Here is a 22,629-nt window from a genome sequence, read left to right as displayed (position 1 = left end):
GGGAAATTGACCATGGGAATAGGAAGTCTGCCAGCATTATTTTTATTTGAGATACTCTGCACCACATGCACTGATGACCTGCAAGGTTCATCTCTATGTCAAGAGCAGCATTCTGCCTAGAAGCTATAAAAAAACCACAAGGTTGGTTTGGGAAGTATTTTCTGCTTGGGAATAATTTGTGTTTCATTCTTTGCTTTTCAGACTTTTGAGCTGATAGATGTATGTGATGTACTTCAGCTTCCCAAATCATGTTTGTTACTGAACAAAAGAACTTTTTTTATATGGAAGATTGTTGACTTCAACATTGAAATCCCACTAATTATTGGAAAATTATAAAATACAACAAATGAATTCTTAAGTAATGTGTTATGTGTAATGGTTTTAAGTGTCACGGATTTTGTTTGTCGTCGTTTCCCATGTTCTCATGCTCTTGTATCAGATGTATACATTTTCTGTGCTTTTTAACCCTTGCAAATAGCTCGAGTTTGTAATTTTAGCGGACTTTCATTAAACCAAGTTGCTGGCAGCACGCAGGAACCCCAAGTCGTGCTTCGTTGTCTTTGTTTTAGCTCCCCGGGAGGGCTCGAGGGCCGAGTTTGTATTCTCAAGGGCAGAGGAGCGGACACACAGACAGACCCCGCTTCACCTCAGACGCCTTCCCCTCACGGTGCTCCTCCCGCACTCTGCCGTGCGCGGCCTCCCCCTCAAGCCCCCCCGGGACCTCTACCGCCCCTGACCCGCGGGAGTCGAGGGCATCGGGCCGGGACCTTTTCCCGTCTCCATTTCACGGCCGCCGCTCCCGCCTCGGCTTCTGCCCTGGCTGAAGATGGCGGCCCTCGCCGTGAGCCCTCACTAAAAATGGCGGCTCCCTCCCTCCGCCCCTGCCACCCGCCAACCCCCAGTGGTGGAGGCGGAAGCAGAAGTGACGTCCGCCCCGTCCCGGCGGCGGCGGGCCCGGAGGAGGTGGTGGCGGGGAGGGCCCCGCCAGCGGTTGCCGAGTAACGGCGGAGTCCGGCGGAGCTCTGTGGGTGAGCGGGTGCGGGCAGGGCCGCGGGCAGCTCCGTCTCTCTGCCGCTTGACCCTTCTCCTCCTGCCCAGTGTCGCCGCGCCGGCCTCGGCTCCTCGCTGTCCCCTCAGCGGCGGCGCCTCCCCCGAGTGTCGGCGGGGGCAGGGCCTGGCGGGGCGGCTGAGGGGACGGCTCTGACCTCCAAGCGCTGGGGAAGGTGCGAGCTGAGGGCTGTGGGGAGAAAATCTGGTTTTTGGCGAGCAGGCTGCACCGGCACGGCCTAAACCCGACACCGAGCTGGGTGAGCGGCCCGAGGGGAGAGGGCAGAGGGAAGGAAGAGTTGGTCCGGGTGGTGGAAATCGGCCTGAGCTGGGTGCCCTCCGGTGTGGGTTGGGGTGTGGGTTTTTTAAATGATTGGGTGAGAAGTGGGGGACTCCTCTTTACGCCCCTGCGTGTATTGAATATTTTGGTTACTTTTATGTAACTTTTCGTTTCAGTTGCATAATGGCAGAAGCCACCGTCTCTCCGCTGAAGCACTTCGTGCTGGCTAAAAAGACAATCACGGCCATCTTCGACCAGCTGCTGGACTATGTCAGTGAGGGAGCAACTTTTGTGGAAGGTTAGCTCTCACCTGAAGCACAAGGGCCTTGCCCGCTGATGGTTATGGAAAGCTAATTGCATCACTTGGGCTGCTGTCATCCCTTTCCCATGAGGGTGAAAGCTTAACCACGCCAGTCTTTGTTAGTCCTCTTGCGGTTTCTTTTGCATAGCAGAAAGGACAAACAGGTTCTCCCATTATTTAATAGCAAAGTAGATCAATGGGATAGAACACAAAGAACCACTGGTTGCACCCTCAGAAGTTTTAGCAGCCTGGGGATGTTTGCCTCCACATGGAGTTGGTGGCTCATCACCCCAACGAGCTCTGCAGGGAGAAGACAGCCCAGCCTGGCTGGTGAATCCCTGAAAGATCCCAGCTTTCCTGTCTGAAGGAGGCAGCTGTCACAAAAAGTGAGGCACATCAGCACAGCAGGCTGTGTTGGCAGGGATATCAAAGCCAGCAGTAGGATTGTTGATCATCTGAAGTGATTTGTGTCATGATTTCACAAGTGCTTGTGGTGGAGCTGCTAAACGGCAAAGTATAATATCAGTATCTGTAGTGGAATTTGTTTTTTTTATCACTGTACGATCAAAATTGACACAGACCTTTGTGGGCATGTGAAGTGCTGATAATCTGGAGTGTGGACCCTGTGTATGATTGCTTTTATGTTATTCTTTTTCTTGTACATAGCAACATACAGGAACCCAGAGCTTGAACATGTGGCAACAGAAGATGAACTAGCAAAAATACAGGCATATAAAAATAAGTTAGCAGTCATTGGTGAGGTGCTGTCACGGAGGCACATGAAAGTGGCATTTTTTGGCAGGTAAGGAATGGATTTACCAGTTCTTAATTTTATCTGTTTTTCCTCTGGTAGGGCCTAGTGTATTTCTAATTTAAATGCACTGGAATTTGTGCTTCATCATAAAATTACTGTTTGAAATATATACAAAACTGTGTTCAATCATATTGATGCTGAGTGTTTTATTCATGCCATCATAGTTTAGACACTAGGAAGAAATTCTTTTAATTTGAGGGTGGTGAGAGAATGGCACAGGTTGCCCGAGGAAGTTGTGGCTGTCCCCTCCCTGGAAGTGTTCCAGCCCAGGGTGGATGGGGCCTTGAGCAACCAGGTCTGGTGGGAGGTGTCCCTGCCCATGCAAGGGGGTTGGAACTGGGTGATCTTTTAGGTCCCTTCTAAGCCAAAGCATTCTGTGCTTCTAAATAGATGCCATCAGGTGTATAGACACAAAGCACTGAGGTTTTTTGTATGTCTCTGCTTGTATATATTGTGCTTTGGATTTCAGTCTCATGTGGGTGGAAAAGTCTGAAGTTGTCAGAAATTTCTAATGGATCTCAACACTTTCAGTAAACATCTGTATTTCAAACATTGTGCCTTTCTGTTCCTTTAAAATTTGGAGAGTGTAGAAAGATGATGAAAATCTGCCTTAGCAAAGATCAAGTCAGATATAAAACAGTGAAGTCCTTTTAAAAGACTGCTGTTCCAGTGCTTTCAAATGCTCTTATGTGCCTGGTTAGTCCAGCATCTGTTGGTCAATCTTCAGGAAGATTGATTTTTTCTGTGCTTAAATTTAAACATGTAGTTATGTATTTTTTTTCTGGAGCATGAATTTTCCTGGCTTAGTTGTAAAAATTCCGTAGTAGTATTGGAAAAAAAGGTCTACAATAGCTGTTTTATTTTGCTAAAAATAGTTAACATGAAAGAAAGCAATAAAAGGCTCTGGGAGATTGAAATTAGTTACATCTCAGCTTTGATATTTCACAAAGTTAAAAGTTGAACACACAAGGTGTGATGTGTGATAAAAGTTGTTTTTGCAAAGGGCAGAAGTTCAGAACAAGGAAAAGAGACACTTTGAATAAATTTGCAAACTGTTCTACAGTGAGGACTGAACTTTTTCTGTAAGTAGCAGCTCAAAAATGAGTTGTTGTCTATGTAACTTCATACTGTTGTGTAATAGTTAAACCTCATATTTATGGGTGAGGGGTTAGTGCAGAGTAGGGAGGGCATTGCTGAGAATCTAAGGTGCTTGCAGAATCTTGAGTTGGTGACCAGTTCCTTTTTATCAACAGGGTTTTGGTTAATTTAGCTACCTCTTCCTTCTGAAATAAAGACGAGACTAAGTTCCAGTATTAAAGACAGCATTTGCATTGTAAGAATTATGCACGAGGAATAAATTTGAAGGGTTTTGTACATTGTTTCACATTTTACTCTAGAAATCTTTGTACAGTTGAGATTATAATCTGATAAATTGTTCTGAGTTGTCATTGCTGGCTGTGTGGAGAAATCCCAGAGAGCAATGCTTTGAAAGCTTAATGCTGCTCTGCTGTGCTCCAAGTGCTTTTATTTTCTGTCTCTCTAGAACAAGCAGTGGGAAAAGTTCTGTCATTAATGCAATGCTGTGGGATAAAGTGCTTCCTAGTGGAATTGGCCATACAACTAACTGCTTTCTCAGTGTGGAAGGGACAGATGGAGATAAGGCTTATCTTATGACAGAAGGATCAGATGAAAAGAAGAGTGTCAAGGTACACTTTTTGCACGATCATCACTACTTTTCACAGTAACTATTTCTTAAGAGGTCTGTCTTTTAACAGTGATTTCAAGTCCAACAAAAGTATAAGACTAACTTATTCTGCATTTTTAAGTTTTTCTTTAGGAGAGACTAACAAACTAAATTGAGTGCTTCACAGTTTTTCTTGGATGTTTCAGAGAAACAATTAGCATGTGTCTCATGGTGGCATAACATATGTTGAGTGATTTAATTTTATAGGACTGAGAGCAAGCTCTGTTACTTATTAAGGATTTGGAATGTGCTTCTCATTTGGCCTTATGGTGCTGAGCTTCTTGAGCAGCTCATATTGATACTTCAAACCTCTGAGGCAAATTCATGATTTTGCTCAGTGCCCATTAAGGAGTTCAGCTTTGTGGCTCCAGAGAAGCTCCTGTTTGAGTTTCAAGGCACGAGTTCTTTAGATACCAGTTCAGGCTGGTAGACAGACTCCTTTGTGGTGCATATTTATGTTTTGTGTTCACTTTATGCTTTTTATAGACAGTCAATCAGCTTGCTCATGCACTTCATATGGATAAAGATTTGAAAGCTGGCTGTCTCGTCCATGTCTTCTGGCCCAAGTCAAAGTGTGCCCTGCTGAGAGATGATTTGGTTTTAGTGGACAGGTATGTTTTCTAGTTTAGTAAATATTTTCTTAAATAAATCAGCCGTTACAATGTTTCAAAGAGACTGTTTTACTATAGATTGTGTTTTGATTGCCAGGTTGCCAAATTATTGAAAAGTAGGGGTTTTGCATTTTTTCTTTGAGCCTACAGAGTTTTTTTTTGCGTATACTTCTGCCTGCCATCACCCCACTGACTTTGGCCCTGTAGCAGTTGGAACAAACAAGTGTCTTGTGATTTAACTGAATAAGGGAGTTGCTTTTGGCTGACGACACTTCCTCTTTTAAAAGAAATTGCATCAAGTGCAAATAGGGTTTTTTGCAAAACCTGTTGCCTATCTCCTGTCTTTAAATCTTTCAATCTGATCTTGTGGGGTGTGAGCAATCTGGATTTCATTCAAAAAAGCTTCTGATAAGAGCTTCAGTGCCTACATATTGAAGTAATGGGTCACCTCCAAATGTAATTCTGACTGTTGTCTCTGTGTGCCCTTGTGTTGGGTTAGTATTTTCTACAGTCTGTGTATTTGAAGAGTTCTGAAAGCTGTTTCTTTGGGGTTTTTTGCCTATGTCAAATGCCTGTATTCCTGGCTATTTTGAGGTGTGACCTGGCAATATTTTTGCAAACTGTTAGGTGATCTCTACCCAATATGTGAATCAACATAGATTGAATTTGAGTAATTCACTCAAATATGAGTGAATTTGTAAGTATGATTTCTTCATATCCAGCATAATAATATTCAGAATGTATTTTGATAAATTGTAGTGCTTTTTGTTATATCTTTAATCTTAAAAATTTGAAATCTCTGGGGTTTTGTCACTGTTTTCTTGGGTGCAAGCTCAGGTCCTGTTGGCCACAGAAAAAGCCAGCCCAGCTGGCACAGGGAGGAGGTTGGTTTGATGTACTGCTGCACTTCTGAGCTTGTGCAGTTGTTCCCTCTCCTTGGAGACATGTGCCCAGCACAAGTGTGCTGGAAGCCCAGAAGGGATCCTTGCTTAGGTATGATACAAGGCATGAGCTGATCTGCACAGCCTCAGCTGAAAAAGTTGAAACATAAAGGGAAAAGCCTGGAATCTGAGAGAATAGATGCTTGTAGGGGGAAAATAATCTTTTTACTGTTAAATGTTAAACATTAGAAACATTAGAACCAGCAATAACTGAGGTGTTGCAAACATGACCTAATGCTTATATTTCACTTGTTTTTGAAAAATCAGCAGGGCTGTAGTTTTAGCTTAATTTTAATTTGTTATTAAATTTGTGTACAGCTTGTATAGCATATAATTTTAAAGAAGATGCATTAATGTAAAAATATTTATTTTATGAACTGGCCTTTTTGATTAAAATTTTGAATATGTGGAGGGGGACCATTCCATGAGACTTCTCTGTTCTTGGCTATTGTGCTCTGCGTATTTACTCATCAGAAAATGCATTTTGGAATGAGTAGATGGTCCACTGAGTGAGTGACATAAATGCTAAATGGAAATTGGCTTTTTCCTTAAGCTTGTCTAAAAGTACAAAGCTTTGTATCTTCTTACAGTGCCCTTAGGCAATCCCACTCTATTTTTATCATTTTCAAACTCAGATACTCCTTTGCTGGATAAATACGAGTTTGTGGGGTGTTTTTTATTCTCAACAGCCCTGGCACAGATGTTACCACAGAACTGGACAGCTGGATTGACAAATTCTGCTTAGATGCTGACGTTTTTGTCTTGGTGGCCAATTCTGAATCAACTCTCATGAACACGGTATGATGTGCCATGATTTTTATGTCACTTCATTTCAATACCCAAGCAGTTCCATAGTTGAAATGGCTTCTCCTAGACCTTTGCTGAAGCTCACATGAATTACTGCATTTAGGTGTTCTGAATAGGGTTGAGGCAGGAAACAATGTATACCCCTCACTAGAGAAAGGAGAACCATTTTTTTTACCTGCTTCACTTACTCTGACTTGAGCATCACATTTGTCTTTTCTATCTCAGTTTCTTCTCTTATACATGGATGATGTACTGCTTGTCTTGCTTTACAGTTGCAAAATATTTGATATTTGTCAGCTGAAGACACTTGTATTATCAAAGAAACAAATTATGAAGTATTTTTTTGTCCTGAAGTTCAGCAGAATACACTAAGTAGGTGAAAGGACTTGAATTTCTGTCTTGTTCCTCATCTGTTGTCTCAGAAAAGGGTTAATTCCCTTGATACACCTTGTGTTGAGGACAAGTGCTACAGGTTGCTCTCACTGGACTGTTTCTTCTTCTGAAGAATAAGCAAAAAGCACTCATGTTGCATGGTTCTGTGTAACGTGAAGAGGTGAGGATGTTTCAACAGCTTAATTCTATAAAGCCTTGTTTAGAGAGCTGTATACCTTGCAGCCAAAATACTGTATGACTTGTGGGAGGAGACCATACAGAATGGTGAAAAGAATTGTTGGAATATTCAAAATATGAAACCAGAAGTTTGCTTTGATTTTTCTAGTGATACCCAGTTTTCTCTAAACTAAGTATTGTGAATGTAGACAGTATCAGTATAAGGTTTCTAAGTTACTAGAAGTGGGACTGCCAGAATGTAGTACAGTGCTACTGAGAAATCTCCTTGACTTATATTATGCCTACTGTAGACAAAAAAAAAATGCTCTGGTTTTTCTGAGAGTAGTTCTGGCATGCAGTGTCTGAACTCTCTAATAATCGAGACAGTTTTTAGTACAATAAAGAACTGGGTGTACAAAGACAGTATTTCCTTGCCTTCTGCTAAATTAGATTACTGTGGTAGAAATCTAGGAACATAAAATGAGTTCAAAAGCATATTCCAGCTTCTGACCTTAATGCACAAAGGCTCGGGTACAAAAGAGATGTGACTTAAAAGACAAAGATAGAAGATTCTGACAGGATCCAAGGCAAAGAGGGGATTTGGCACACCCATGCCTTTATCTTTTCCATTATCTCACATGAAAGATGCTCTTTTGCTTTTACTATGGATGGAGTTCAGAAGTGGTTTGCTTTATACACCTACCATAGTAGGTTTGGTTTTTTTTAATTAAAAAGGGAGAAGAATAAAGATTTGGGGAGGGAATGAGCAGCTGTGTGGTGCTTAGTTTTTGGCTGGGTTTAAACCACAGCAAGTGAACACCTCATTGCTATATAGAAGCACAGGGCCCTGTGTGCCAGATTACAGTTTGGTGTAATGAAATAACAGAAAAAGCCAAATTTTGTTTGATTCTCACTTTCTCAGGAGATATGAACAATTAAAACTGAGATAGTAAATATGCAGGAGAGAAACATTGGATGTACATCTAGTGGAAAATTCTGTTAATTTTGTGCTTGTCTGATCCTTTTACTTGTCTGACCCAAAAAATCCTGTGTTTTTTTGTCAATTGTTGCTCCTTGTTGAGCATGGCTGGAAGCTCCTAAATAGGAATAGGTTTGTCTTGCCACTTGTTTGCAGCATTAAAGTCTTACTGAGTTTTTTTGGTTGCCATGCCTATAAATCCTCACTTAACACTGAGCACCTTGTAATTATAAGAATGGGGAAGTAACCTGTGTCCAGGGTGTATACTGGAGGGAAAGGATGTTTATCTTCCTTGGGATTGAGGCTTTGGCTCAGTAAGCAGCTCTCTTACTCTTTCTCCTTTTGAATTCTTTCAGTGGGGCAGACACAAATGAAGTTGCTTTTAATTTTAACAGTTATGTAACTGCTGTAAAGCGTTTGTATTTTGCTTTGCACTGTGGCAAATGGTAATTTCTTTCTTCATTTACACAAGTTTATCCTTCAGGTAAAGCATGTAACTATCTTCTCACCCTCCTTACACATTATTTTTACCTCTTACCAGGCTTAAGAATATTTGATAGCTGCCGCACAGCCACAAATTTTTGCATAAACGTGATTTTTCTAATATTTCCTCATAAATTCTCTTCAGACAAAGTTCTGATTTTTGCAAGAGTAATACTGTTTATGCATGCTTACTGCCTGGCTGGCAGAGCCTAACATGTCTCCTGTGCCATGTCCAGAACATGGTGGTGTCCTGCTGCAGAAGCACAAAGCTTACTGCAGCACAGAGATTCAGTTTGAGCTCTCAGGGATTCACACCATCACGACAGACCCATTAGCACTATGAAAACAGCAGTGAGGGGTGGTAGGTACAGACAAGGGACCTGAATATGTTTTCAGGTACATACATGCCTCATTTTTTTAAATTAAAACATTTAGCAGTGGTTTTTATCCTGTGGCTCAAACCATACATCCTCACGCAGCAAATGTAACTTATCTGTAGTGGAAGCTGATGTTGTTTAGTTGAAAATATAGTCACAGGGTGTTTTTCTGGGTATGGAAACCAGATCTGGCAGGGTGACCAGGAACATCTTGGTAGTTTAAATAAGGAAGACTTCACAGGTTTAGCCAGATGTCTTATTTGAAAAACAAAAGGAGCAGATACAGTCTTGTTTTGTGTGACCTTTTTCGCTTCCTCTCTTCCCACACAGTATTTTGAATATCAAACAGTTGCAAACAAACTGAACAGAGGGCTGGGAGTATCAAAGGACATGGAGTTATGTGATAGTAAGAGTGAAAGGAGGAGAAAAAGAAAATGCAATGAACAATGTGATAGTTTTATAGAAAAGTAGACTTTATTTTTCACTGTTTCCTTAACTACTTGTTTTGGAAATGTTCTTAATTTGTATTTGTATTTATTTTTAGAGGAGCTTGCTGTTTATTTGACATTTAGCATTGGCATCAGTTTTAAGACATTTGATGACTTTTAAACTATCATAAGCTTTTTTTGTGTGTGTGTTGGATATCTGTGGGTTTCAATGTTAATGAATTCTTTTTAATGACCTTTTTAAAAACTGGATTAACTTTAGAATCTGTTACAGAAGATTGTGTGGTTCTGGTTTGGATGTCTAGGGAATTTGCTGTTTGTGCTTTAATTCTTAGGAAAAACATTTTTTCCATAAAGTGAATGAACGACTTTCCAAGCCAAACATTTTCATCTTGAATAATAGATGGGATGCCTCTGCATCAGAACCAGAATATATGGAAGATGTGAGTGACTTATTTGGCTCTTATATGGATGGATATTTTATTTTTAAAAAATAGTGAACATATATAAAGAGAAGGTCTCTACAAGCATAAAAGCATGTGAAGTTGCCTAGTTAATACAGTTATTAATATGAAATATATTAATATGAAAATATAAGCTTTTTCTTAGCTATAAAAGGATAAATCACTGGTCAAGAAATGGAATTAACTTTTTCCTTGTTCAGAGCAAAAAAGCAACCTGCAATTCAAGCTGCAATATATGCAGGCAGGTAATGCAATGGCAAGATGGTTTAGAACCTTTTACCTCCACAGTTCAGCTTCTTTTAAATTTTTCTATTACCTTTAATTCCTGTAATGGTAATGCAGCCTGAGGATACAGACTATCCATGTGTGCATGCATAGAGTAGCTGGCAAAGTACAATGTTTGACAGAAACAGCTCAGTGTGCTCTTTAGATACCTCCAAAGGCAGCCAGCTTACAGAAATACAGTTGCAGAAGAAAGTGGTGTTGCTTTTGGGGCTGTTTAGCTGGTTAAAAACAGCCGCTGCATCAGTAGGATTAGAAAGCTTCAGCTCTCTAAGGGGTTGTCCAGCATCTGTTTCTGACTGACGTTCTGATTTGATGATGTCTCAATTTTTGCATTTTTCTCATGAGCTTTTTACCTTTTTTACCTCTTCCTCAGGTGCGTAGGCAGCACATGGAGCGCTGCCTGACCTTTCTAGTTGATGAGCTGAAGGTTATAGATCCTGTAGAAGCCAGGAACCGCATCTTTTTTGTTTCAGCAAAAGAAGTTCTGAGTGCCAGGAGACAGAAGGCCCAAGGAATGCCAGAGGGTGGTGTGTAGGAACTCTCACTTTTCCTCAAATACAGAAAAATATTCATAAAACCTGATAAAAATGTTTCAGATACAGTCACCAGTGTGGGGTATTGCTCTCTTCCTTATGGTCTGGTATGTCTCACAGGTGGAGCACTTGCTGAAGGATTTCAAACGAGATTACAAGAATTTCAGCATTTTGAGCAGATATTTGAGGTATTTATGATGGGCTTTATAGACTGCTGGTTATTAATGCAGGTAGCTTTTACTTATGCTTAACTTTAATTTTACTGAACATAACCTGTGCTAACAATTAGAGGACTTCAAGGTATTCAAACCATGTGTAACAGCTTTGCTTTCTCTATGGGTTTGTTCATCTGTTCTCACCTTGAATAGCATGTAGCTGTTAGAAATAAGTATTGTTCTGGCTTTGCTCCTCCTGGACTGTCTCATCCTGGTTTTGTCTTTGCCAAAACTGAATGGCTTTTTACTTCTTTTCCATAAGGGCTGAGAGGAGGAACTGTTACTTGTCTAGTACATCCACATTCCAGATTTTAGTATCAGTTCCCTGATGGAAAAGCCTGTCCATCCCAGGACTGATATGTGCTCAGTGTATCTAGAATCATCAAAACAATTTAGAAACAAATCATCAGTGCTAGTTTGTTGTGATATGAGAAAAAAATTGGACCATTTTTGAAAGGTTTGTAACTACTTTTATGTAGGTTTATGACTTGTGTGAGGGCAAAAGGCATTCCAAAAATAAACATGATGTTCTTCTCCAGTGCACAGGGTCGTTAAAGTTGCTACACAAAAAAAAAAAAAGGTCCAGGCATTACTAGGAACACTTGTAAGCAGTGGTGAAATTAAGATTTTAGAGATTTATGTAGTAGCTTGAAAAAGTGATGTTACTGTGTGTGTCAGCTGTATTAGAACAAAGAAAAAAGATATGTGGTTTTAAAGGAAAGAGTTGATTTAAGATCAGTTCTAATTTTTTTATGTTTTAGTGTAACAAAGTAGCCTGTGTATCTTTGCCTGAAATTTTTCAATGAGGTACATAAATGCCTTAGCAAAATAACAAAGAAGTGCATGCACAGTGTGCTGGGTGCATGCAGCAGTCCTTAGTGGACATTCTACATAAAACCAAACCCCACTATGCTTCCAGTTGTAGCATTTCCCAAATTTCTTCCAATAACAGTAAAAGAAATGGTATCTGAGGGAGTGGACAAGGGGAGGCATGGTGGAACAGGAATTTTGGCTGTAAATTGGAGTGAATAATACAGGCAGAACTAGTATGCTACTGCAGAAATCCTTCCTAACACTGTACAGGAATGTTCTAAGTTGTGCACTTACAGACTGTATTGCTGTACTGGAAGGTAACTGGTTTTGGTTATACTGTTGAAATGTACCTTTTCTCTTTGTTTTGTTAGATACTTATTTACTGACTAACAGCAAAGCTACTGCTGTCCCCCTCTGACTTTTCCCAGTCATTTAACCTAACCTTTGTGTTCTTCCTAGTGCTCTAACTTGGATTTTCTGATTGTGTTGTGAGTGACTGTCATCCTTTTATCTACCACATACTAATGTTGAGAAGACTCTTTCCTCTGTGTCTTGTCTAGCTCTTACAATGTGCTGATATTTATGAAATTCTGGCCTTTCATTGCTGATTTCTAGATCTGCTTCATCGAGGAACAGGGAATATATTTTACCCATTTTGTTTATTTTGTTTTGATTTATTATTTTTAGATAGCTGAAAATTTGTTACCACAGCATATGCTGAAGTCATAGGCAAGTCTTTTAAAAATCTGTGTTATGAAAGTTGCAGCCATAGATTGAGAACAAATTTTATTAATCAAATCCATAGATTTGTATATCTTATATCCATCTTTCTTTGATAGAAATTAGCTGCTTGCTTTCTTCCCCTCAAACACAGATGTTGCTACTTTGTGGCAACTTTGTACAGGTTGAATTCCAACAGTACTTAACTAACTCAGGTTAATTAACTCAATTAACTTAAATAACTCAGCTACATAACTCAGGATGTGCAGTTGCTTGAAGAAAGTAATAGTCTTAATTTATGGTTTTTTGGAATTGTTTTGCTTGTGTCCAAATTGAACATTTGTATATCTCTTCAGTCAGTGTCCTGTAATTTGTAAATCACTTGTACAATATTCAAGATTTCAGATTGATTAGAAGCTGTATCTTTGGAGCATTCTGTATTCTGCAAATAAGCTAATATTTTCAGGGCTACTTACCAACTTTTTTTTTTTTTTAATCCTGTGAGATAATCCTTGTTTCCTATGGCTAATTTTATGTTTTGTTCCTGAATGGTCAGTATTGACATTAATATGTCAAAGTTGATTGACAGAACTGTTTCTTGAAACTAAGTGTGGTTATTACAGCAAAGAAAATTCAAGCCAGGCAATACTGAGAAAATTCATAGTAGATATTTATAATTCCTCAAAAATAGTTTGGAAGACTTTCTGAAGAGTTAGATTTATCTTATGTATCCATCTGAGTTTTCTTTTCTTTACATTATTAATTTCTTTTAGAAGAGTAAAAACCTCTGCACATTACTGTGAAAGAACATGAAGATACAGACATGCTGCTATAGACTCATTTCAGATTTTAGTTCTGTTTTCTGTTAATTTCTATATACTTTCTCCCTTTTTATTTCCCATTGGTTTAAGTTCATGGTAAAAATTAGCAGCATGTGCTTTCTGGCAGTGAAATTCCTGAATGTGTTGGCCTGGAATTGCAGTAATGTGTTGTGGCTTGGGCCCCTCGCAGGAGTGTATCTCGCAGTCAGCCGTGAAAACCAAGTTTGAGCAGCACACTATCAGAGCTAAACAGATCATAGATACTGTGAAAAACATTATGGACGACATAAACGTAGCAGCAGCTGAGAAAAGGTAGGTTGGTTGGAGGGCTCCTTGGCTTTGGTTTATCCAGACAGGATAAACCTAAGGAGCTGTTCCTGTGCTGGTGATTTTCTTGGGTGATTATGGACTTTAAAAATCACTTTTCTCACTTGGTAAGAAGTTGAGAATTTCTCTCGTGTGTCATTCTGACTGCTGTTCACCTGCACCACTCTGTCTGGTCCTTGGTCTGTGACTTCTGTATAGGGATTGTGGTTTAATTTATTCTTCATTACCGACTTCCAGTGACAAGGGCAGCCTGTGGGTTTTCAGATCTTTCATCAAAAATATTTCAAACTTTTATGGTTTTCTAACGGTATCCAGCATTTCAGAAGTGATGTTTGGCCAGCTTTACCTAAGTTTTTTGTTAAGAGTAACGCTGAGAAAATAAAAGTGAGGGTATAGACACTTAATTTTCCAAGTGGTTCAGGTACTGTTAAGGGATGAGAAGAGCCCAAGCTAGCAGAAACTTGGACCCTGGCCCTTTCCAAGTAGTATGCTTAAATATCTTGCTCATGTAATCCTTTTAGTGCTAATGATAGCAGCCCATTTACTGTGTCTGACAGTCTCATATGTTCTTTGAGATTTGCATATATATGGGTTTTTTTTCCTTCCTCCTCCTGTTACTTCTCATCTCTCTTGTAGGCTGTGAACTTGCTGTCATGTTTAATCCTTCCCATCCATCTCCTTTCTGTGCCTGTTAATAGTCTGTCTTCATGTTTCAGCAGACTCCACTGTACCCATCAAACACACTCATCTCCCTCAATATATCAGCTTTTACAAACTGCCTGTTTTCATACTCACTTGTCTCACATTGTCAGATCCTGTGAAAACATGCCATGAAATATTTGAAAATGTTCAGATACTCTGCTTCTTTCTGTCAGCTGACCCGCTAGAACCTGTGTAGTGACCTCTCTTTATCTGAATTGCCCTTTGGTGTTTCTGCTTGCCCTTCAAGGCATATCTGCTTTTATGGATTTTAAGCAATTTATACTGAAATGATAGGTGAGGGATCTCTGAAGAGAGTTGTTTGTGATGAGGTTAGTTTCTGCCACCTCCCCTTTGCTTTGCAGGGTCATCAGACCCATGTCACTGTTCAGGAATAGTTGAGTGGTGTTGGTGAGCAGCAATAGGACAGTTTGGTGAGGTTTATCCTTTTATTTTTAAATCAGGATAGGCCTAAGTATTAAAGCCCCCTGATTCCCCTTGCCTTTCTTACTTGTAATTATGCACACTGGTAACAAATCCAACTCCAAATGCTGTTTTTGTAAATACATCAAAACCCAGCAATTTGAGCTATGTTTGATCAGTGCAGCCTTAAAGTTCTCCTGTAAATTTAACATCTCTGCTTTGTTCAGCCACTGTCACTTTGGATTCTTTTTGGCTGCTCTGTAAACCATTGGCTGGGTGGTCCATGCCTGGATTTGGGGCTTGTTTCATTACTGGGAGAATACCTGCTGGTGATGGGGATGTCCTTTCTGCTATGCTAGAGTCCATTCAATGGAAGAGAGGGAAGATCAGAAGGACAGGTTGGACTTCGTTCGAAATCAGCTGAACATTCTGACAGAAGATACTAAGGAAAAAATCAAACGAGTTACTGAAGAAGTAGAAAATAAAGTAAGTAATGGCAGCATGAAAAATTTCTCAGATTCAAGCATTCATCTGTAAGGCAGCTCCTTTAGGTGTCCACCCAGCCTAGGAACTAAGTTTCAAATGTTTAGTATCTTCCTTTTCCTACATTTCAAAAAAAAAGGAAAACCCAAACGTGTCAAAATGGGAATCCTTCCTGACTGTCAGGTCCTTGGTTCTTTTATTGTAACAGTTACTGCAGTTTGTGTTTGCCCTCTGTCTGGAAGAGGAAAGAGAAACATTTTGCTTTTACCGTGTTCTTCCAGGTCTCCTCTGCCATGACCGATGAGATTTGCCGACTTTCAGTTTTAGTTGATGAATTCTATTCAGATTTTCACCCTTCTCCTCAAGTACTGAAGCTCTATAAGACAGTAAGTTTTCTTTCATGTTTTGAAGCTAATTTGTCCTTTATTTTCTACCACGGTATTTTAATAATTTCCATAGGACTTCACGTGACATTTTGTTTAAGCATTGCAGGATTTTTACTTTTTATTATATGTGTACCTGCTTATCTGGAGCTGGAGAAGATTGAAAATATTTTCTGCTTTGTTTTTGGAAGGATATTATGTTTTGTTTCAACTGTCTTTTTACTGGAGTGGTTACCGAAACTTTAATTCACTGACATCCTGATTTGTGATCTTCTTCTTTATAAAACTTCCATAAATTTCTCCTTAAACTGAATATTTTGAAGGAGCATACACCTCTGTTTGCTTCTTACCCTCAGACTTTGTTAATGAATGGCTGCTGTAACTCTCTCCTGCCTCAGCCTTGTTGATGAGCTGGGAGCTCTGCAGTTGCAGGAGGTCTGTCCAGAGGAGCTGATGGGATCTCTTCATCTTTGTGCACAGCAATGAAATTGGCTCCCATCAAAATGATGACAGGAAAGGCTTTGCAGAGCAGTATGGTAGTGGTGTGCTTTTCACTGTCATGGTTTATGGAAAATAGAGACTTTTTCATATGCCTTTTAATTATTATACTCCTAGAGATACCTTTCCAGTGTCACTTTAATTTGGTTTTCAGGCATAGTGTGTGATGGTTTTTCCATGGTAACATTCTTTTCTTCCTACTGTAAATAACAGTGGTGAAGTGTTTAACATACCTCTGCTCTATATAGTGAAACTGGCTAGCTAAATCTAAATTAATGAGCACATATAAATGATGTTTTTATATCATAATAATATGAGCACATAAAATTTCAGGAGCTTAACAAACACATAGAGGATGGTTTGGGGAAGAACCTGGCTGACCGTTGCTCCAGTGAAGTCAATCAGTCAATGCATCAGTCACAGCAGGAGATGATTGGTAAGATGAGGAAGGAAGAATGTTAAGACTTTTTGTTAAGAGGAAGACAATTTAAGGAAACTTGCTTTTAAAAGAATTTTCTTTCTGATTGTGATTTAACATTAATTGAAAGCCATCCTAGATCAAGGCTTTTCAGCTCAGTGGCCTGTCTCTGATGTTAACCAGTAACACATGCCTGGGGAGGAGAATATTGAGCCAGGGCAGCTATAGTGATCCATCTCCAACTTAGGGACTTGTGAGTCAAAGTACTGCATCTGGATTAATGGCTTAAGCAAGTAGTGATGGAGCTGTCCTCTGGGAACATGTCTAATCCCTCTGTAAACCCATTTAGACTTTTGGCTCTCACAACAGATGCACAAAATACTCATTTTTGGATAACATTTCTGTGGCATAAGTCTCTCTATAGGTCCCTCCAGATTCTGAGTGCAAAACAGGATAATTTCACAAAGTATTTGTGCAGCCTGTTTTTTGTTTATTTGTTTTGTTTGTTTTTAATAAGTAGTAACTTTATTGCATATCCATCCCTCTCTTCTGGTCTGTTTTTGCTAGTAACAGATTCAGAATAAGACAATGGAATTCCATGAAGCCTTCTATCATCTTATGCAATAATGTTACCTTTTCTGTATGGCACCCCAGAACTGGTAGACAAACCAACTTTTTCTTAGTCTATCCTTATCTTTTGACCATTGAGAGAGGTTTTTCAATTAATTTGACTATTTTGTCCAGCAGTGCTTTCTCTGTGAGTTGATTTTGCTTGACTATTTTCTTTAGCAGAGCCATAAATTACTTGTTCTGCTATGGTCAGTGCTGCCAAAATGTCCACCAAGTTTACAAATAAATACAAAAACTGGTCAATTTATATTCTTGTAGATCACAAAGCTGCTCAGCAATACAAGGATGCTACTTGTGAATATACTGTAAAGTTTTAGTATTAACTCACCTTTTCTGGTTTATTTCTAGAAAATCTGAAACCGTTGTTGCCTTCTAGTGCTCAGAATCAGCTCCACTTGTTAATTCCATGCAGGAAGTTTGACCTCAGCTATGACTTAAACTGTCATAGTCTGTGTGCAGATTTCCAAGAGGATATCATGTTCCACTTCTCCTTGGGATGGACTTCACTTGTAAACCGTTTCTTAGGTCCTAAACAAGCTCAAAGAGTGCTCTTTGGATTAGCAGATCCCAACTTGCAAGTGAGTGCTTTAGGGAGGAAGCTGACATGAAGTGCCTTGTACTATCTTGATGAGAATATATGGATTTTTACTGTATTTGCCCCTACTGTTAACATGCTTGCTGCTACTTTCTCCCAGTCCCTTTGTGTGAAATATTTTTGGTGAGAGTTGGTTTTATTGGATTATATTCAGGGTTAGAACGGAACAAAAAAAAACTTCCACTGCTTGTCAGGAGCAGCGTTCAGACTTCAGTGCTGAAGAGTTTCCCCTGAAGTAAATCAAACCCTGACTATATGAGAATAAAACCACTCTGCTGTGCAGTTCCTTAATGCTTTTTACTCAGGCTGCCATATTCCACTCTTCTAGATCCCTCGTCCTTTAGCTACCACCCCATCTGCTGCCAGCCTCCCTGCCCTCACTCCAGAGAACTCCCAGGATGATTTTATGGTTCCCTTGGTAATGAGTTTAGCTTCACTGACATCACGGACCTCCATGACCATCATCGTTGTTGGCGGAGTGGCAAGTAGCATTAGCAGTGTTCACTGTGCTAGAAGTGATGGCAAAGGTTAAACTGGTCTTTCCTGTTTGGGGTGCAGCTTGAAACGTGTAATGTTCTGCATGTAGTTCACTGGATACAGTCTGTAGGGAGAGAATGAGTCTGATCACTCTGAGCACAGCTGGACGTTCTCTCTCTTTGCCATATGATTTGATGGCACCTCATTCCATTTGGGTTTAGTGGGAGCTTTGCTTTCTCCTTCCTCCTTCATGAAAAAGTGGCAAGGCTTCTGTAACCTCTGTGTTCTCCATGCCACTGGGGTACCAGATCATTTGAATATAGCTGTATTACCCTATAGTAATGATATGGGAATAATACATTTTATAAACTAATCTGGTGAAAGGACCATGAAGATGACTTAAGAGGGTGGAATTAGCTTTTATTCTGTAGGATAAATTACTAAAACTAATGAAGAATCTTCTCTTTCAGATTTGGAGAACAGTCGGCTGGAAACTCATCTCTGTTTCCTTAAGCATGTATGGGTTGTTGTATCTTTATGAGAGACTGACTTGGACCACCAAAGCAAAAGAGAGAGCCTTTAAACAGCAGTTTGTAAACTATGCTACTGAAAAGCTGCAAATGATCGTCAGTATTACAAGTGCAAACTGCAGCCATCAGGTGCAGCAGTAAGTATCACACTGGAGTTCCCCTCCTGGGACAGGCAATCCCTGCCCATGGACCTGTGGTGTTCTGGGCTGTACGTGGCTGTGTGGGAGGGCAGCTTTAATGGCCCTGGGTATTTGTTACAGGGGAGGTTTTTTTAAAGGAGTTTGACACTACCACCAAAGAAGGTGAATACATAGGTCTCTGTGTGTATGTGTGTGAGTCAGTCTGAAGGTGGGGACTGTCTTTGTCCAGCACCTTACTCTGAAGAGGTGGGAGGTGGCTCAGTTCTGGTGGAGGCTGACTTGGGCTGGTTTGGATGAGCACCGAACCAGCCCCGAGGCATTTGTGCTGCCTCAAGGGTTGGCAGGGGCCAGTTATAAGCTGCCAGTCCTGGTTCTTCTGTACTGCAGAAGAGGAGCTTAAAAGCCTTTCTGAAATATGGAATATTTTCTTTCGTGTCTCTTTCCCAAATACTTTTCCACTTCTCTCTGCAAAGTATTGTCTGGGTGATTGTCTCCATGAGCTTCTCCTGTTGAAGTGTTTTGATTAAATTATTATTTCAGAAAATTAGCCCTGCTAAATGAAACCTCTAACCACCAGGGTGCAGAACACCTCTCCTGTGTAGCCCAGGGAATACTTTACTAATACAAAGCTCAGCTTCAGCAGAGGAAAGAGAATCGTCCCCGTGTCCAGCAGCCGTGTGTCTCTGTGAGGACATGGAAGAGCTGGACTCAAACCAATGCTCCAGTGAGGTGAAGTAGAGAGGAGATGGCTCCTCTCTTGTGGGCGAGCTGGCTTGCTGGTAATGGGTTTTGTTTCCTTTCTGTAAGGAGGAATCTTGGAACTGAGGTTGGAAGCAGGAGGAGGGCAGGATGGGGTGTCCCAGGCAGGCTGGGCACTCCAGCCCTGCAGAGGGCTCGTGTCCCTGGAGCTGTGTGCTGAGTGTGTCAGGGGGCAGTGCAGGCTGCTCCTGCAGGGCACTGCCAGAGTCCCTACCTCAGACTTGTACCTGTTGATGCTCAGTGAAAAATTGACAGATGCAATGTTGGGATAGACCAAGGTGCTTTTTGTATTTTTAAGGTGTCTTTTTTTAATTTAAGATATCATGATACTCCTGTTTTCTGCTGTTCTGTAATCTTTTTAACAGCTGGGAGACTTTGGTTGCTGTGTTCCACTGCACACTGCAATTACATGTGATTTGGGGATTTTAATTATTTTTTTTCTTCTTACTTTTTTTTTTTTGGTAGCAGACACTTCTGTAAGTCATGATTTCAAACTTCTTTTTCCTTTAGGGAGATGGCCACTACCTTTGCTCGGCTCTGTCAGCAGGTGGATATTACCCAGAAAAACCTGGAAGATGAAATTGCCAGGCTTTCAAAAGAAATAGATCAGCTGGAGAACATTCAGACCAACTCCAAGCAGCTGAGGTAAGTCTGGATGTTACTGGCCATGAGGAAATTGAGTGAGGTTGGTGCTTGGTGTTACTTTCCAGTTGAAATGCAGCAGGCACAGGTAGAGAAATGCAGCAATACTTTCTTTCTTGTAACTGCACAGCTCTGGTTAAGTTCAATAAGTATTTTTCTGCCTGGATAAATGAGCAAAGCTCAAAAAATGCTTTTGTCTTAGATCATCTTTGCCCTTGGCTCTGTTTACTGAATGGGAGAGATGGCTTTCTCAAGAATATTAATCTTCTGTAAGTAAATTAGGGTGGCACCTTCCAAAGAACCCTCCCCATAGAACCCAAGAGCAGTGGTGTTGCGCTGAGTCATTCAGAGCAATAAGTGCTTTTCTTTTGGTACCACCAGCAGGTGTTTGCATAAGAGAAACCTGCAGCAATAGGTGGTTCAGAGTCTTAGGAGCAGCCTCAGCCTTAGTTTTGGGTTCTTTTCCCCCTGCTGTGAGCCTGCCCTGGCTGTGGGCACGAGGCATTGAAGACATCCAGCCCCTGGTGTGCAGCTCTCCCAGGTTACACACCAGAAAGCAAAGGACAGAACCAGGGAAGTCCCAGATGGAGATTGCTCAGGGGAAAGGAAAGGTGTGGCAAGGAGTTGGTGGCTGCCTGCAGCATCCACAGCTCTGACCAGAGCACATGTTTAGGTTTTCTTAGTGGGTTTCAGGAGCAGAGGAATAGAAAGTAAACACTGATGTTGGTTCTGTCTGCTTTGTGCTGTTGCTGCATTGAAGTAAATCCATTGCTTTTGTTTGTTTTACAGAAATAAAGCCATTCACCTTGAGGATGAACTGGATCGCTTTACAAAACATTTTCTTCAAAAGAGTAAATGAAACACCCCTGCTAACTTTCCCAGTGATCCTTTGTAGGACAAAGTAGAAATTTTACAAATGAAACTTCTCTGTGGAGTCACATAAAATGATTTATATTTTAAAATGTTACTTTGATTACACTTGTTAATTATTTTAAAACTTGGACTCTGATGGGGAACTTAACTGCGGTACTCTGGGTACTTTCTTTTGCAGATTTTGAGTTAAAAATTACCCTTAGACACTAAATTACTTTGGGCACTTGACAATAAAACCTCAAATTCTTACTGGTTTTCATTAGTATTTAGCAGTGGCAAGTCTTGCTTCCTGGCATCCAGGAGGTTATGTGGGGAAGAGCTTCTCACTGGTGGCACTGTTTCCTGCTTTCAGTCGTGTAGCAATTAGCCAGGGATGGAGGATGCAGCTTTCTCACTTGTGTTTTTGTTTAATGAAGGGAAGTGTGAACTCCAGCATGGGGAATGGACTGTTTGGAAACCAAGTGAAATTGTGCTGGGCAGCAGTTCCTCAAATGGCTGTGAAAGACAATAGTAAACTGCAGAGCAGTCACCAAGGAAATTCAGTAGGCTCTGGTTTCCCCACATTTAGACAGGATGGCATTGATGAAATTAAACCAATTTCAACAATTTTGTCAGATTTCTCACAGTTGGTGAAGTGGTGAAGATGGTCATATGCCCATGAGAGCAGGGCTAGGAGCCATGTTCAGGTGACCTGCAGGTGTGTCCCTGGCAGGGGCACTGAGTGGATGTGCCTGACTCGGGTGGTGCAGGCTGGATGAGTTTTGACTCAAGGGGTACCCTGAGCATTCTCTTGTTTCTGCTGTAGACCAAGGCTCTTCTAGGTGAGACTCAAGGCAATTGTGTTCTGGAGTTTACCTTTGCTTACCTCCAGCAAAGCAAAACCTCTTTTTTTTTTTTTTTTTTTTAAAGTGGGTTTATTTTTTGCTGTTGCCATCTGCAGTCATGTAACACCTACTTTTTTCTAACTAGACTTTTTAAAAGAACGTATTTTAAAAGAGCCTTTTCAGAATATTTATATATTTTTATGTATGTGTTAACATGACTTAAATGAAATATTCAACTTTAAGACTTGGAGATTTGCTATTTTCCAGCAAAGGGCTATCATAAAATGAAACATGTACAATCTAATGCTAGAGTCAGCTAATTAGTTGAAGACAAAGCACTTATTTCACCACAATGTATTTTGGTGTTCTGACTGCACAAGCACAGCTCTCTGGGACCTTTCATTGGCAGTAAGCATGAGGAGCCTGGAGGACTTTGAAGGGAACTGTGGAGTTCTAAAGTGACAGCCCAGCCTTCTGTGTATGAGGTAACAGCTGTGTATTGATGCTCTTTTTCTGGAGCATTTCTATGGAGATAAAACTTTACATGCATGTGTTTGACAGTTATTTATTAAAAAAAATCCTACTCCTCTGCTCTGTTAAGTTATTTGGCAGCTGCATCTCAGGTGCAAACCTACACCATGGCTCTCTCCTACCTGCACTGCACCCCTGGCCTGGGGCAGATCTGCTGAGGCTGAATC

General features: G+C 40.6%; 1 protein-coding gene across 5 annotated transcripts; it reads left to right on the top strand.

The window, feature by feature from the left end:
* On the top strand, window positions 1–21,995 carry MFN1 (mitofusin 1). 5 transcript variants are annotated; one of them, XM_071752611.1, is made up of 18 exons: window positions 1–141; window positions 1,504–1,625; window positions 2,295–2,430; window positions 3,986–4,148; window positions 4,673–4,797; window positions 6,428–6,536; window positions 9,715–9,822; window positions 10,502–10,655; window positions 10,782–10,849; window positions 13,421–13,542; window positions 15,039–15,165; window positions 15,444–15,548; window positions 16,377–16,479; window positions 17,440–17,669; window positions 18,015–18,167; window positions 18,634–18,830; window positions 20,103–20,237; window positions 21,024–21,995. In XM_071752611.1, exons 1-18 carry the CDS (start codon window positions 74–76, stop codon window positions 21,091–21,093), a joined length of 2,295 nt encoding a protein of 764 aa, XP_071608712.1. In that variant the 5' UTR covers window positions 1–73; the 3' UTR covers window positions 21,094–21,995. The 5 variants fall into 5 exon arrangements, with proteins under 5 accessions (XP_071608712.1, XP_071608714.1, XP_071608717.1 ...); XM_071752613.1 differs by lacking the exon at window positions 1–141 and adding an exon at window positions 912–1,028; XM_071752616.1 differs by lacking the exon at window positions 1–141 and adding an exon at window positions 941–1,024.
* The last annotated feature ends 634 nt before the right edge of the window (window positions 21,996–22,629 follow it).

This window comes from Heliangelus exortis, chromosome 9 (genome assembly GCF_036169615.1).
Source record: "Heliangelus exortis chromosome 9, bHelExo1.hap1, whole genome shotgun sequence".
NCBI lineage: Eukaryota > Metazoa > Chordata > Aves > Apodiformes > Trochilidae > Heliangelus > Heliangelus exortis.
This window is presented reverse-complemented; position numbering and strand designations above follow the sequence as displayed.

Bases quoted from the DNA above. Each gene is read 5' to 3' on its own strand.
- MFN1 (XM_071752611.1), top strand. From the start codon at position 74: ATGACCTGCAAGGTTCATCTCTATGTCAAGAGCAGCATTCTGCCTAGA. The intron at 142-1,503 runs GTTGGTTTGGGA...TTTTCGTTTCAG, and splicing joins AGCTATAAAAAAACCACAAG to TTGCATAATGGCAGAAGCCA. The intron at 6,537-9,714 runs GTATGATGTGCC...TTTAATTCTTAG, and splicing joins AATCAACTCTCATGAACACG to GAAAAACATTTTTTCCATAA.